Below are 18,296 nucleotides of genomic sequence, written 5' to 3' on the forward strand. Positions count from 1 at the left end.
ACTTTCTTATGACTCACATAGTGCCTATCAATTATTTGAATATTTCTCATTGAGGTGTAATAACCTTTATTACTTACCTTTTCTTTTGATACTAGTAATTTTATAAAAATAGAGAACTTCAATTTGTTACTTTGACAGCGCGTTTGGTTGAAGGGAATTTAAATTCCATTCCAACTTAATTCTAAATATCACTAAATTTCTTAGTTTGGTGGGTAAGAATTGCAATTGTCTCATTTTGTTGAAAAGTGTGGCACAATCTATGCCTACCTTTTCAATGAGTGTTTTTTGCTACCTATATTTGTTTGCACAGCTATTGAGCGAACCATGAACTGCTACTGGTGGGGATCTGGAACTGACCGTGGGATACACTGAAAGGCATGGGATAAATTATGCCCGAAGAAACATGGTGGTCTGGGGTTCAAGGACCTTCGTGCCTTTAACCTAGCTATGTTGGGTAAATAGGCCGAGGTATGTAGTTTGCTTACTAAAACTTATTCTTTGGTGGCTCGTGTCTATAAGGCTAGATACTATCATAAAGGGTCATTTTTTTATGCATGTTTAGGGAATAACCCCAGTTTTGTTGGCGGAGTATTATGGCAGCTAAAGGCTTAATTTGTAGTGGTGTGAGACGCAGGATTGGGGATGGGGAAACTACACTAATATGTGATCATCCGTGGATACAGGATGATCAGATCCTATGATACAGACTGAGATGCCTCCACAACTGACCGGTGCCAAAGTTGTGGATTTGATTGATCAGGATACGGGTTCGTGGGATCATTTTATTTGACAGATATATTTCTAGGATGTGGCTGGCATTTTGAAAATACCTGTTTCCCAAGACTATGAGGACAGTTGGTATCGGCATGGGATCCTAGAGGAATTTATTCAGTTAAAAGTGGCTATAGACTCATCATTGGAGATTATGCAGATAAGGCTTTTAATAAATGGCTCGCCCTATGGAGACTCAAAATCCCCCAAATGGAAAACCTTTCTATGGAGAGCTATTAGTGATATCCCCCACTACTAAAATTTTGCTTATAAAGAGAGTTGATGTGGATCCAAATTGTGCCATGTGTGGTATAATCCATGAAGACACTATGCATGCTTTGGTGTTGTGTGATTTTGCAAAAGTCATATGGGATCAATCCAACCTTCCAATCCCCAATATTGTGACAAATATGTTTCATGTCTAGTTTAGTGAACTTTTAAATGTTCTTGACTCTAAATGGGATTATCTATTCAGCAACAATTCTATATCATATTTGGAGAGTACGAAATGGAGCGGTTTGGAATGTTTGTCTTCCGCGGTCAAGGAGACTACTCGCGGCTGCCACCGCAGCCATGCAGGCTTTGCACCATGCATGCACGCCCGATTTCCATCTCACAGCCACCAGTTGAGCTGCCGTCTCAGGCACATCCAGCTGCATTTGCTGTACCGGTTACTGCGCCACCGCCGAGAGTCTGCCGCATCGATGTCGGGTACCACCACGCGATGGGCAAGGCTACGGCTGCAATGGTTCTTCTCGATATAAATGGGGGGTATGTTTCAGCCTTCAGTGCTCCTCTTCCGGATTGTTTTTCACCACTTATGGCCGAGGCATTTGCATGCAAGGATGCCTTGTCGTGGTTAAGGGATCAGGGCGAGCGGTCTATAGAGCTTTACACATATTGTCTAACACTTCAGCTCGTTATCTTATCTCACCACCATCTACAGTTCGTTCGTACATCAGTTATGATATTGGTAGTTGCAGAGCATCTACATCCTTGTTTGATTTTTCTTCAGTTAAATTTATTCCTAGATCAGATAATTATTTAGCACATACTTTAGTATCTACAGCTTTCCAACATTCTACTACTATGTATTGGAATCTGCTCCCTCCTGACTCTATTGTAGCTTATTTCTAATGAATACACCACTGGTTATTTTCAAAAAAAATATGTATTTCAATTTTTTTTTTTTTTTTTACTTTGTCCTCAAATAGTATGTTTTTGATTAAATTTTATTTATTTCTTTTTTCTTTCCTCATTTAAATCAAAACAAATGAAGTAAGGGTGTGTTTGGTTCGCATCGGGGAATCGGAATTGAGAGATGAATCAAATACTTGGTAATAATAATATGTTTTGGTGAAAATATTTTGAATGTTTGGTAGTGATTGGAATTGGAATGATTACCAATATTGTTGTTTTGTTATATATGACCCTATAATGAAAATAAATGTTTTAAAAATAAAAAAATAAAAAAATTAAGGCAATTGATCATAATATAATGACATCCAAAACACCAATATATAAAAAAAAAATCAAATAAAAAATCTAAAAACACTAATCCAAACTTAAAAAATCAAATCTCCATAAAATAATATCTGTTTTAATTATGTAATGAAGTTTTTAATTAAATACGTAAGTAAATCTATAATTATGTTTTAAAAAATTGTCAACCAAACATTAACTATCATTTTGATTCTAGTGTCAAACCTATGAACTAAACACACTCTAAGTTTCACTTAGAAGTTAAAACCCATTTTTTATTTTCCCCTTATATTTAATATAATCCATTGTCGCCCAGAGACTGTGAAAGAGGACGCCATTGAAAAATGAGTTAGACGTGAAACAGGGGAGCGGTAGAAGTTAGAAATAAATATATATAAATATATCTCTATATAAATACACACGCAAACGCATAGCATAGCAGAAGCTTGCCTAGGGTTTTCACTGACTGTACGCAGAGGAACGGAGATGGGTTGGCCGCGGTGCTTCCTCGACATAAGCATCGGAGGGGAGCTGGAAGGGAGGATAGTGGTGGAGCTCTACAACGACGTCGTCCCCAAAACCGCCGAGAATTTCAGGGCTCTTTGCACCGGCGAGAAGGGCATTGGTCCCAACACCGGCGTCCCTCTTCATTACAAGGTATTATCCATCCCTCTTCTCTCATTCTGCTGTATATCCGCGGGGTAGACATGGCTGCTTCCTGAAAATTTGAAATGATTGTTGGTTTTCAGCTGTTGGAAGTTTATTCTGTGTTTTTCTTCTTTGCCTGCTGTTTAGTTAAATTCAGTTCATATTCTTTTATAAATTTATGATGATATAATGCTGGGATAGATGGATATCCTTGTTGATTATGAATAGTAGGTCCCTTTGATAACTTAGAAGCGCAATAGTAGCAGTTCTTTACATTGCTTTTAGTCCATATATCAACTCTTTTGACTATTATTTCGGCTAAGATTGAATCCGGACACTCTGGATGTCTATTTTTAAACACTTTCGCTAAGATGAATTTTGGTACATTCTGGTACTAAAGTATGTGCCACTACTGTTGGTGGATTCACTTAACTAAAAATAAGTTACTATATCTGCTACATAACTTGCTATATACCTCTTCCTAATCATCCTGGTGCACACAGTAAATAATTGATAAAGCTTTTATCTTTATCTACACAGTAGACACCCAGTCATTAGATAAAGATTTTAGCTTCAAATTCCAATATTTTTCTGTTTGTTGGTACAGTTCTATAGTAAAAGCATAGTCATGTAGATTGAACATTAAGCATTCCAAGGATTTCTGGGAGAGACCTGATGGGGGTTTCTTTGACCAGTTTCTCTTGACTCTTTAACACGTGTTGCAGGGAGTCCGTTTTCATCGTGTTATTAAGAGCTTCATGGTACAAGGTGGTGACATTTCTGCAGGAGATGGTACTGGTGGAGAGTCCATTTATGGACTAAAATTTGAAGATGAAAATTTTGAGTTGAAACATGAAAGGAAGGGGATGTTATCTATGGCTAATGCTGGTCCTAACACAAATGGGTCCCAATTTTTTATCACCACCACTCGCACTTCTCATCTCGATGGAAAGCATGTTGTGTTTGGCAAGGTAATAAAAGGAATGGGGGTTGTTCGTTCTATTGAGCATGTTCAGACTGGCGAAAATGATTGCCCCAGTGATGATGTTATAATTTCGGATTGTGGAGAAATACCGGAGGGTGCGGATGATGGAATTGCAAATTTTTTCAAAGATGGTGATATGTATGCTGATTGGCCAGCTGATCTTGACAACAACCCTGATGAACTCTCTTGGTGGGAGAGTGCTGTACTGTCAATCAAGGCATTTGGTAACGAATATTTTAAGGTATTAGCCATTACGTAGATAATACTGAGGGTTCAACATTTCAACCATTAACTGCTGCTACCTCTTTTTATTTATTGATTTATTTTTTGGTTCCTTTGTTTTGCTTTTTTCAAGAAACAAGACTATAAGATGGCTCTTAAGAAGTATCGAAAGGCTTTGCGGTATTTGGATGTCTGCTGGGAAAAGGAAGGGATCGATGAAGGTAAGCTGCTGTGCCCTTAAATATTTATGTTACAGACTCATACTTTCAAACTATATCATTAAGTAAATACTGACACTGTAAATGTGGTTTGTATTTATGCAGACAAGAGTTTGTATTTAAGAAAGATGAAGTCGCAGATTTTCACTAATAGTTCTGTGAGTTCCTTACCTGTTGTTTGTCCAGTTAATATTTGTGTTCTCCTCTCATTGTTAGCATGTTTCAGTGATCAAGGGCCTTTGTGGGATATTTCTTTTGATTGAAGAGATAAATTAGTGGAATGTCTTACCTGCCCTGTCTCCTCCAACTAACCCATACCTAAATTTTGCCCTTTCCCTAGTTCTAGTTTTGGTCATGTCTTGCTTCTTCCTATATTTTATTCTTCAGTTCTTCACCAAAACCAAACTGCTCTTCAAGTACAGATTTATTTATTTATTTATTCAGGCTTGCAAACTGAAACTGGGAGATCTAAAGGGAGCACTCTTAGATGCTGACTTTGCTATGCGTGATGGAGAGAACAATGCGAAAGCTCTGTTTCGCCAGGGTCAGGTTGGTCTTAACTCTTAAGTCACTCGGAACCTGACTTTTTAGTGTTATATTTTGAAATTATAAATGGGATATCTTTTAGGGGGGACCATGTTGCTTTGGTGCATGTTCTTCCCATCAAATGATTTGATATATACTCCTAACACTATAGTCTCACTGACTCAATCAGGCACATCTTGCTCTCAATGATATCGATGCTGCTGTTGAAAGTTTCAAGAAAGCACTGGAGTTGGAGCCAAATGACGGTCAGTATCTTTCTGTTATCCTTCTTATGTTCTCTTCTTTACCAATGTGCAATTGCTTTTAAAGGGATGTGATGAGGATTTGCTGCTGTCTAACTATGTTAAAGTTCTCACTAAAGCACCAAAGTTAATTGACCGCTCATTATCTTAATTGATGAAAATGTCCGAGTCAAAGATATTCTACTAAGCATTGAGTGAACAATTGCTTTGCCTAATTAACATACAATGTATTAAAAGTGTTGTTGAGATTCTGAATGCTATTACGTAGCTGACTTGCTTGCTGTTGCTTACTTGCTTTCAGTGGGGATTAAAAAGGAGCTTGCTACTGCAAAGAAGAAGGTAAATACAGTAAATTAAATATTGAGTTTACTATTGTGGTGTATTCACAATGCTGATGCACTTTTCTTTGTCACAGATTGCTGATAGACGTGATCAGGAGAGAAGAGCATATGCTAAGTTGTTTCAATAGCGTTTGAGGTAATCCTGTTTTCCCTGTTAGATAATAATTTATTTTTTTTTTTTAAATGGTAGCCAAGCATGGTTTGTTTTAGCTCCATTATGTATCAAGAGTGTAGTTTCCCGTAGTTTTGGGCAATTTGATAAGTCTGATGTGAATCGTTTGTACAACAGTTTTTTGTGCGTATGGTGTCTATGACCATATCTAGAGAGTCTACTTGTCCGCTACCATTTCTTGATTTCATAAGTGTGGTGTAAGTAATGCAATATTTGTACTGATTGATTTTCGTAATATTGGTTTTCAGGAGGTTTAGTTTAAAAAGGAGAGCAATGGTTAACTGGCTTCCAACATAGATCGAAACAGGATGATGCGTGGCCATTTTCCACCGAAACATTTTGAACTGATAGTTGTTGTATCATGTACTAATCTTTGTCACAACAGCAGGCCATTGCCCTGATTAATAGTACTGTCAGTGCCTTTAAGGATATTTATCCTGCTTGTTGAACTTTTCAGGCAAATCTTTTTTTTTTTTTTTTTTTTTTAAACTTTTTTCTATTTTGGAAGAAATATGTTAAACTAAAACACAACTCAATTTCAAGCCCAGTATTTATCTTCGCTTGCTTCTTTGTATGTAGCAAGAAGACATATACCAAATGAAAACACAGTTGGGTTGTCATTTGGCCCAAAGGATTGGAGATATAGCTTAACCTTCCAAACATTTATGGGTTGCAGTTGGAGCTCAACTTAGTGCTATATATATATATATATATATATATATATATATATATATATATATATATATATATATATATATATATATATATATATATATATATATATATATATATATATAGTTCAATAAGTTATAAGTGTTAATGACTTATTATATTAGTTTATTGGGACAATAAGCCAAAATTTGAAAAGATAAAGGCCCTGTTTGGTAAAATGGCTGTTAGTTGATAGCTGTTAACTGTTAACTGATTGTGTTAATTAGAGGGTATAAATAATTGATAACATTGGTTGATTGTAGAAAAGTGTTTGGTAAATTAGCTGTTAGCTGATAGCTGTTTGGTATAATTTCTTTTTTTCAAAAAGCTAATTGAAAAAGTTGCTTGGAGTAGCTTTTTGAATTTTAGCCTTTTGGAGTTGCAAAAAGCTAATTAACCAAACATTTATATTGATATTTTAACTAAATCAAACAATTAATAGTGGTCAAATAAGCCAAAATTGGCCTATAGGTCAATTTTTTACCAAATAGGGCCAAAAAGAGTAGAGTTTTTGATTAGCTGATGGCTTTAATCATGAAATGACCATTTTACCCTTACCATCCCTAATATTTATATCTCTCTTGTTGTTTATCTACCTTGCCCATTTTTCTTTTTGTTTTCATAACAACAATAATAACTTTTTTATTTCACTCATAATGATAATAACAATAATAATAAATATTTTTTAAAAACCTATTTATATATCTCACTGTTTCAAAAAAAAAAAAAAAAACAGAAGATATATGTAGATGAGAAGTGGGCTTCATTTTCCAGACTTCACATGGAGCTTTAAAAACAGAACAAAAACAGTGTTAAATCTGGTTTCATGAAAATTGTATGTTTTTTGATGAGGGAATGATTGGATTAGATATGTATGTTTTGATTGAAGTATTATTGTGAAAACTAAGAGGCGTAACATATGGGGTGTTTGGAGGTGCACGTGATTTCCACGGCAAAGAGGGGACGGAGACTCAACAGTCAACAGTCAACAGTCAAAGGTCAACTAAGTCAACGGAGAGTAACTCATACGCATATGCATAGTTTCCATAATTCAATACTAATGTTTGCTGTTTTCATTACTGTCGTTTTCTTGTCTGCTCATTTCATCTACAACAACACCCTCTTTTTTCTTACTTTTAATTGAAATTAAAAGGAATAAATTTACTAAAACTATGAACTAATAATCAATTAAATAAAACCCAATCCAATTAAATTTTATTATTTTGCATTAATATAATATTTTATGGTTTTTGTTGAGACTTTGTTATTTCCAATTCAAGTTTACTCTGGTGGTCATTTTGTTGACTTTTATTGTTTTGATTTGTGCATGAATCAAGATGATATATATTGAATAATGGACCTTCCTTTCAATTACACTTTAGACTATTTCATATAGACTTCAGCCTTTTATAAATGTTTCCACCACCCTTAATTAAAAATTTCAAGTCTCCCCAACTTCCAACTCAAATTCCGACGGACTTTGGTGGATCAAAGACTTTTTCTTGGATTGGATTTGATCTCCTCATTGCATCATTCATCATATTAATTATACTTAGATTTCTTTTTTGCTTTTTTCCCCCCTTTTTAATCCAAATTAAACATTCTTCTTGCAAGCAAGTGCTTGCCAACGGGACATTAATAAAGTTTTATTCTAAAGTTGATATTTAGGCAGTTTCAAATGTTAATTAACGTACGCCAGCAACATTATTTTATCATACTCCATATAGGTGGGGAAAAAAATCCATATATACATCCACTTTGTATACATTAGATTTTGATAGTTATTCGGCAATTAGAATATTGCAAAGTAACAAGTATAATGGCAAGTTTAAACATAAATGTTGTAAAAAATAATACCATTAAGCTGTTAGCAATGTTATTATTTACATTATTATTTGTATTATTTATGTTGACTAGTCTTTGCATTAGGTTAGTTATTTATGACTTTCCTAGTTAATAGGATTAGTTCACGCTATGTATTTAGAATACTGTTCTGTAATCTCGATTGTGTTGGAATTGAAACTGTGATCCTTATCTCATCTGGTATCAAGCCGGGTCCGTTTCTCTCTCCTCTCAATTATTCTCCGATCGTTTTCGATCGACAGCTCCTCTCCCAAAACCGTCGGCGATACACTATGTCTACCAATTCATCCGAAAAGACAGTGTCCGCCGGCGACTCTCAACGGGTATTATTTTTGTTGATTGTGTTACATTTAAGTGATTACTTTGAGGTAATATTTCGAGTGAGATTCACTTCTAATTTGGGTTGGGTCAAAGTAGATTTGAATTTTTCTAATTGAAGGGATCAATTTGATATATTAATTTCTCAATGTGTACACATGGGATTGAAAAAATGGAGCTCTTTAAAGTCTTTTAAGTAGCATTTGTCCAAATTGAATCAAAATTCCAAAAATGAGTTCACGGAATGTTAGATTACCTTAGGGAATGTTAGATTGCTGGGAATGTTAGATTACTGGGAATGTTAGATTGCTGAGAATGTTAGATTACTGGGAATGTTAGATTACTGTGTTTGGTTTAAAACTAAGATATGTAAATAAGACAACAATAATAAGATAAATTGATTAAAAAAATACAAAGCCCAACACCAGTAATAAGACAAGGGAATGTAAGATTACCTAAGAAATTGGAGGGTATCTCACATTCCCTTACAATAGCTAAAAACTTAATGCAGAGGTTATCTGACATTCCCTTAAAAAGTTACAAACCAAACATGGGAATCTTATATTACCAACCAAATATAACCTTGGTTGTCTTATATAACCTGAATCAAACACTTACTAAATGTTTGTTCGATTCATTATAGAACTAAATGCGGTCACTATGGGGTCTTGAACTCCTAACTACCCCTTCCCTGGTTAAAATATTGATTTCCACACGTGTGAGGTTAGTTTACGTGATTTAATGATTTTTAAGTGTAAGACTTATACAATGTAGGGATTGTCTATTGAACATTATAATGCCTTTTTGTTTTGAAAACCAATTTTTTCATTTATGTGGGTAGATTTGTGAAAACTTGGCATAAAGTGGCATATGAGTTGTAATGTTGAGACATTGTTTGAAGAATGAAGATACAAACTTGAATTAAAGTTGTAATTGAATCGCAATCTTGAATTAAAATATAATCTAACAACATTCAAAGTGGAGAGAAGCTATTTTAGAGAGATCTTAGAGGATAAAGTACATATGAAGTCCTTGTACTATAGTGTTTTATTCAATTTAGTTCTTGTACCTTTATTATGTTCAATTTAGTCTATCTACTTTAAAAAGTGGTGAAACTAAAGACAATAGTTAACGGTGTTAATATTACTGTTAACTTAGCTTACATGGAGCTGACATTATTGCTGCCGCATCATGATATTTATATTCCAACTCGTATATTATTTTATAAATATTTAAAATTAATTATTTTTACCACTAATATATTACTTTAATATGTCAAAAATAAATAATTACAAGCATGCTGACATCAAGTATAGCTGAGGTGGCTTGCTGATTGCTTCACCTTCATGATGTATGGGGTGTTTGGTAGGATGGAATTGCAATTCCATGGAATTGTAATTCTATGGTTTGGTTGGAGGGGATTACAATTCCCTTCAACCATGGAATTGTAATTACATGGTAAATTACCACTTTACCCTCATATTATTACTGTATTTATATTATATAAGGGCACTTTAGTATTTATTCACTTCTTCCATCCAACCAAACTTCAATTCCCAAGTGAGGTTATGAGAACCTGTATTAATTGTATTCAATGAAGAAAGAATTGCACAGTATAAATAGTGTACAAGGGAAGAGAATTAACCGGAGGTTACAACTAAGCTAGACTACATGAACGTAAATAGAATTGATAAATAAACAAATATAATATTAACCACATATAGGCTTAACACATGAGAGCTTATAATAAGGTTCTTCAATGCTATGTCTTACTAAAATACTTATAGAGTGATGAGTAATATGCAATGAGGAAGTCGGCAATGATAAATATGTGCCCCAACTTGAGTTTTCCCGTGCTTACAACTTGATGATTGTTAGTTTATTTGGGGTTTAAAAGCCTAGATCTCTAAGTTATAGTGAGATTGGCCTCAACTACTAACCACCCCACTGCCACCTGAAGATGATCGAAAACAAAAAGTTTGGATTGACATGGACTTATCTCTTTATTTTTCTTTATCTGTAAATCTTAAGTGTGGGAGCAGTTTATTATATCCTGTATCCTATTATATTAAATAGTTGTCTTTCAGGATGGTTTTATCTCGTCATTCAATTTTTTACCATACTCTTTTGTTTACCTCTAATTGTTTTTAAAAGGAAAACATTGCTAAAATTCTAAAAATATGAAGTAATAATCAATTAAATTAAATTAAATCCACAACAATATATTAAACAATAAAATTTTTTCATTAATCGACCTACGATAATATATATATATATATATATATATATATATATATAGAGAGAGAGAGAGAGAAGGGATCAGGTACGGGAGGGACTTCCGGTACGGTTGTGCAGTTGGACGCACATCAAGCATTAATTGACGCACTTTAAGTACACAATACACGCACATAAACAAAACACAAACTCACACACGTTAGACACAAAACTCACGCATGTTAAGCATAAGCATCACGCATGTTAAGCACAAGCCTCACGCATATTAAGTACAAGCCGCACGCACCTTAAGCACAGAACTCAGACACCTTTTAAGTTTCAACAACTACTCACATTAAACACAAAACTCACGCACCGTAAACACAAAACTCACGCACTTAAGCACAAAATTCACTCAAGTTTTCAACAACTCACATTAAGCACAACCCTCACACACATTAAGCACAAGACTCACGCACTTGATGTACAAAACTAACTCACGTTAAAACCGTACAACGCACGGGAAACACTAAAAAACGTTAAGTATATATGTTCACATATTGAGGGTGACTGTACTCATAAAAAATAACCAGCCCTTCTACGTAAGGGGTATGTTGAGACCTATAATATATAAAATTTAAATGTGTAATTCAATTATTAGTTTATGTTTTTAGTTGAGAAAGAACACATCATTCAATTACTTCATTTTTATTCAAGTTGAATATATATTTCATTCTCCAATTATATTTTATATTTTCTACTTAATATTTTATCGATTTTGTTGAGTCTTTATTATTCAAGTTTACGGACCGTTTACTCTGGTCATTTTATTGGGTTTCTGCTTTTCATATCTGCATGAGTCAAGATAATGAATGGACCATCTTTTCATTTATACTTTAGACCATTTCATAATATATAATAATATATAATATATTCTAATTTAATTTAAATGCATGCTTCCATATATGCACCATACTCAATTGAAAATTTCAAGTCTCCCCAACTTCCAACTCAAATTCGGACAGATTTTAGTGGATTGGATTTGATCTCCCCATGGCCATTACATCACTCATCAAATATAACTACCTTTCTTTTCTTTTTGTTTTTTCCCTTTTTAAACCACACATTCTTCCTGGCCTGTAACCAAGTGCTTGCCAACCAGACATCAATAAAGGCTTATTCGATCTAATTAAAGTTGATATATACGCACACAGTTTCAAATGTAAAATAACGTAATATACTATGCCACCAATATTAATTAATAATTAATTTATCATACTCAATATAGTATTAGTTTGAATAGGGAATCATAAATTAAAGTCGCATTCAATATGTATACATTGTATGAATACTTTTAAATTAAAGTTTAATGATGGGTCGGGGTTTGTATTGCCAATATAATTCACTTGATTATTGAAGTGGTCAGTACTTCATATATACGTAATTTCCCTTAATTTACAAAAGGAAAAAAAATCAAATAAGCTATCAAATAATTTTAAAAATATTGATTGTACTCCCGAACAGTAAAAAGCTTCCAATTAACACTCAAATTTCTATAAGAAAAAAATATGTTGTAACTTGTTAAATTGATATTCATGTGTAAGTTAGAATTGACGTGTCATTTAATAATAATAATCACAATAACAAAATTGTTTTACTAATATTTTTCTTATGTTTTTTTTTTAAATGTTTGCTTTTGTAACTATTTAAAAATAAAAAAAATATTAAAAGAAAAAAAAAACGTTTAATTGCAGACCGAAAAGATGTAACCATGCTTCTTCAAATACGTGACATTGTGACAACCAGGATCAAGGAGGACCTTGGTCCTCATCTTAGAAGTGTCACATCCACTCTAACCTACACATGGATGTTAACTTTTTTTTTTTTTTCTTTTTTTTTAAAAAAAGTTTAAAATCTCAATTAAATTCTTTTCAAATAATTTTAGAGCTTATTTAACTCTTTTCATGATACAAAATAATAACAAATCATTTGTGAGAATTTTAAAGATATTATATGTAATGGTGCCATATATTTGATGCAGACATGCATGTAGTATCACTACTATGTATTTTATTATTGTTACTAATCTATAGAGAAAAAGTACAACTTTGTAACATATTATGTACACCAATGACATAACTACATTAATTAAATAACATAATTTTTTTTAATTGATTTTGTGTGACGTCGTTTAATGTGAGAAGTATTATAATTTTTAGTGGAATTTTTTTTTTTAAATAAAAAATATTTTGGTATGTTGACGAAAAGTGCAACGTAAATGATAACTTAGGAAAGAAAAGTGAGTATGACTAACATTTAGAGACGAATTCTATAATTATCCTATAACTTAGGGACGAAAAGTGTAATTTTTCCAAAAAAAAAAAAAAAAAAAAAAAAAACTAGTGGTTTATAGTCCATTAGCATATAAATAGGAAATTTAAAAGTTCTTGTAGAGTTGCAAGCTATTGATAATTTGTTCACGTACAATTTGTTCAATATCAATAATAAATAGGACCTATTTGATAACATATAGTTAGCTTATCAGTTAATTTTGGTTTGTTTGACCGCTATTAGTTGTTTGACTTGGTTAAATAACCAATGACCCTGTTTGGTAAATGGTTGTTAGCTGATAGTTGTTAGCCGATTGGATTAGAGGATATGACTAGTTGTTAACATTAACTGATTGTAGAAAGGTGTTTGGTAAATTACCTGTTAGTTGATAGCGGTTTGATATAATTTATTTTCTCACAAAGCTAATTGAAAAAGTTGGTTTGAACAACTTTTTGAATTTTAGCATTTTAGAGTTAAAAAAAAAAATTGATTAACCAAACACATATTGATTTTTTTACCAAGTCAAACAACTAATATAATAGTGATCAAATAAGCCAAAATTGACTGATAAACTAACTATTTTACCAAACAGGGCCAATATGAGGGTTTGATTAATTAATTTTTTTGTAACAGCTTATTGTTCTAAACTTTTTCGCTAAGCTTTTTGAGAAAGTTATTTTTGCATGTAATCAACTATCAGCTAACAACTAATTTACCGAACAGCTTTCTACAATCAGATAATACTATCAACTAGTGAAATCCACTAACCTAAGCAATTAACCGACAATTTACCAAACGCCGTCATAGTCTTTATTTCACTTATTACAAGTCTAGCCAGGCTACATATATATGCAAGAAAACAAATGATAACAAGCTAATTAAGCTCCTGCGGGCGAGGGATTTCCTAATTGAGATTCTATTACTATCATGGTTGAAAAATTACCACCAAATGTCAATCAATCAAATTAAAAAGAGAAGAAAATATTCTAAAAATTTCCTAGTTTTTCGACATCTTTGGTGGTGTTCGAGCGGTAAAACCTTTGTCGTAGTAAGAATCTAAGATTTTTTTTTTTCATGTGATCGAATTTTTCTTGCGGCCTATTCAAAATTTCAAACTTTTTTTTTTTTTTTTGACATAGTTAAAAAAAAAAAAAACACAAGAAAGAAGAGGAAACAAGTTTTTAATACAAAAATGGTAGATAAAGCTAGGTTTTTGCTACCAACAAAAAATTTCGAATTTTAGACTTTTGGGGCTCATTTATTAATTGAAATTTTTTTCCATTTTTATAAAAAATTGAAGAATAGAAAACAAAAAATATAAATTTTTCCGTTTTTAGAAAACTGGAGAATTTTTTTTTTCTTGTTTCTATATGAAAAACAAAATCTTTATCATTTATATGGTAATATATCACTACAACTACATTCTCACCATTATCTACTTACATATTTGTCCATTACTATGAGTACATTCATTATCATTTTTTTTTACTTATTACAATCTTCTATCTTTTCTACTTGCATTACATACTAATATAAACATAATTTATTTGCTTACGCTTACAGTTATATATTATTCACATTATCACAATTAAAACTTGAAATCTAAACCAAGTTTTAGATTCTTATTGAACTCAATATATTATTGGTTTATATATTTTTAGATATGTTATATTCTAATATAAGTTTGGTTCGGTTATTAGATATTAAAATTTCTTATATATTGGACTTCAAATAAAAATTATATATATGTTTCTGTCAAATGAATAATCAAAAGATATTCTAAAAAAATTTCTAAATATTAGCTCAAAAATATTAATATAATCTAAACAAAAATTTAGGTGAACTTAATTAATAGGTTATTGATTCGGATATATTTTTAATTATGTTATATATCCCTATATAAATTTGGTTCTAATATCAAATGTAAAATTCTTACATATATTAAATTTATAAAGACTTGAAATTTAACTTACATTCACCACTCTGCTAATTGTTCAAATTTTCGAATTACCTTTTTATGGTGATTGGTATTTTTTCTTTTATCATTTTCGACATATGACTAGTACTGGTAGCGATGAACAATATAATTTTTCAGTTTCTCAAATTGCTTGAAACCATTATTTTAGACAAGAAGTTATATATTTCTAACTACTTTTGGGTGGTAAAAAAATTCCAAATTTGTAGCTATCCCCTAGCAATGCATTTGAAAAAATTGTTGAATTATCTTTAAATTGAATGATCCTACCTTCCTTTTCTGTTCATATATTTAAAATGAAATAAGTACACCTATAAAAACAGCAACTAAGTAAAACCAATTAGAGAACTAAGTTATGTAACAAAAGAACCGCCGACATCATTATTAAATGAGCGAAGTGTAAGGACGATGATACCGTAATAAAAGGAAGCAACTTTTTGGATTGAGGGCTGTAAAATGATGACGCCCACCTCCTGCCTCCTGCATATATTATATATGACTTCTTATATCAAGTACGCATGAACAGTTCAGTTGATCATATGAATAAAATTTGTAAATAATGATTCTAATTGAATTTTATTAGCAGTAGTGTAGGAACAACATTTTAAAGTGAGAAGGCTTCTTATAGGCAATAAATAAATGTCTAATATGTTCAGTTGAGTTACCACGATGATTTATACGTATATATATTTACACACAAGAATATGCTCTCTCTATCTTCTGCATCCTGCTGACAGGTGTATCAGATCTTATTTAGTATTTATTTTTGTTTTGTGTATTTTAATGTTGTAAAGTACAACCAAATTAACTAAGTGTGATTAAGAAAGTATTAGAAGAAGTACTTAATTAAGTAGATGGAGGGATGGATACATTGATGTCATGTGGGTTTCCGGCGATGGAGGCTTTCTGTAAAGGTGGGTTTTTTTCCAGCAGTTGGGTGGGTCGTCTCTTCTTTGCCCTACACGATTAACTATCCAATTATCATCCCACTCTTTCTTTATTATTTTATTTCTTTTTAATCATCACATTTCCTCTTCTCTTAATTCTTCTTAGGTTCCCAGGCCCCATGCATGTGGACTATTTTTATGCATTATTTATATTTATATATATATTCCATAAATACGTGACTTGACTAATAGCAACTAACATGTTATGGTTTTTCATTTTTAGAGTGATAATAAGCGAAACTCGCAGCTACTATTCAAGGGTGTGAGTGTGTATGAAATAAATCTGGCCTTGTGATTCTAACTGACAAATGACCACAATGAAATAACTTATAACTGACTGATTCAAATTAAGAAGGTTGAGATTTGAACTCGTGATGACATTGTGATTACAAGTTTATATCATTAACCATCTTGGCTAGGGTTTTCATTAATGTTGGTAATATGCATATTAGGTATTATGGAAATGGAAACGATGAATTTTAATACACACAAATATTAGGGTATATTTGTTAAAATTTTACCTTAAATATGCTTAAGAATCCACTTGAAAGCTTGTTTTGACCAAATTTTTTTACTAGACACCTTATATTGAAATGCGTCTTGAAACACATTTCCTTTTAATAAATGCACATTGATTTTTTTTTTTTTTTTTGATAACTAGCTAAGGAACCACTTCTGAAATGTTTTAAGTAATTTAATTATATTATTTATGAAAAGTTTCTAATGTAAAAACATGTTACGAAATACGAAAACACTTGTCCTTAAAAGTTTTAATTAGAAACGAACCCCCCCGCTACACACACATACATACACATTTGTATATATAGTTTGTAGATGCCTCATGCTCTTAATCTTTCACTTATTTGATGGTTTAGGTTCACCTGCCTAATAGGCTTGATATTTCTAACAACAATGATGATCCAAAACAATTATTGCTAGCTATTATAAATTAAATGGAAACAAAAATCTTCATAAGGGTCATTATATATCCTCCTATATATGAATGGACATAAAGCTAATTAAGGGTCATAAAATAAAAACTAATTACTCCATATGTTATTTTTGAGTTCATTCTAGGTATCCCCATAAAACCAACCCTTGTAATTATAATAACTGAACCTTCATAAATTTATAATTATTCGACAAAATTATTCAGTGGATCCGAGTCCACCTTACAAGGTAGACTCGAGTTTAAAATACACAATTTATATACTGAATGTTCACAATTTACCTACTAAATGCTCACAATTTTGTAAAAGATAAATTGTGAACATTCAGTAGGTAAATTGCGATTATTTTAGTATGTAAATTGTGTATTTTAGATGCGGATCCATTCTTGCAAGGTGGACCTTGGTCCATGGTATAACAATTATATTGATTATTAATGTATATTTGCATAGAAGGAAAATAATAATTAATTTCATTCAATTCACTTTTGTAGACAACAGAGGCCCCCCCTATCTTCTTCTAGCTAGCTAAGCTGATCTCTACTTTTCCTTTTAACTACTCTCCATTATTGTACGTACGAGTTTATACAATGACGACCATGCTAGCTAGCTACACTCTATTATACATACATGATGGATATAGCAGTTGAGAGGATGGGACTACACTTACACTTTTTTCATCCATCTATAATATAAATAAGGTTATTAATTATTTACGTTCATATATTGCATGCATGTACTGTAATACGTATATATATGCTAAGATTATGGAACGTATAGTATGTCGTTTTGGAAAATTGCAAAGTTAAAATGTATTTATATGATGATGATGTTCCTTATATGTTTTGTAAGTTAGCTGCCAAAATTCTGAATGGGAATGGCATTGTTGGCCACGTTTGCATCTCAGGTTCTGATTTTAAGAAAAATGACACCTCTTTGTATCGCTTTCGGTCGGCATGCAAGATTTTCACATCTAATTCGATTTTTGAGATAAAGTGTTTTTGCGTTACGTTTGTCTTTCACTTTTTATTTTGAATATATATGCATAATGCATCATAATCTTATGCTAATTATTTTCATTAAATAAAATATAATGTGTTATTAATTTCATGTCACCTATTAGTAGACTACAGCTAGACATGATCACATGAGAATAATCCTGCATGTAAGAACTGCTAACTACCTATTGAGCATCCGCGAATAACTGATTGTGCATATGAAAACATTCTTTAAGCGCACTGTAAAGTATTTTTTAAAAAAATGCGAGAACATTTTTATAATTATGATTGCGCACCTTATAATGCTTGATTGTACGTTTGTGAATAAATTATCGTGCATTCTAAAACTTGTTTAATTTCCGATT

At 32.0% G+C, this 18,296-nt stretch overlaps 1 protein-coding gene across 1 annotated transcript; it reads left to right on the forward strand.

Moving 5' to 3' along the window:
* Nucleotides 1–2,600: 2,600 nt before the first annotated feature.
* Nucleotides 2,601–6,218, forward strand: LOC109162193 (peptidyl-prolyl cis-trans isomerase CYP40-like). Its single transcript, XM_019310935.1, has 9 exons — nt 2,601–2,910; nt 3,627–4,127; nt 4,242–4,329; nt 4,432–4,484; nt 4,771–4,875; nt 5,042–5,117; nt 5,416–5,453; nt 5,530–5,591; nt 5,876–6,218. Exons 1-8 carry the CDS (start codon nt 2,740–2,742, stop codon nt 5,581–5,583), a joined length of 1,086 nt encoding a protein of 361 aa, XP_019166480.1. The 5' UTR covers nt 2,601–2,739; the 3' UTR covers nt 5,584–5,591; nt 5,876–6,218.
* Nucleotides 6,219–18,296: the final 12,078 nt, after the last annotated feature.

This window comes from Ipomoea nil, unplaced genomic scaffold, assembly GCF_001879475.1.
Source record: "Ipomoea nil cultivar Tokyo-kokei standard unplaced genomic scaffold, Asagao_1.1 scaffold2926, whole genome shotgun sequence".
NCBI classification, from domain to species: Eukaryota; Viridiplantae; Streptophyta; class Magnoliopsida; order Solanales; family Convolvulaceae; genus Ipomoea; species Ipomoea nil.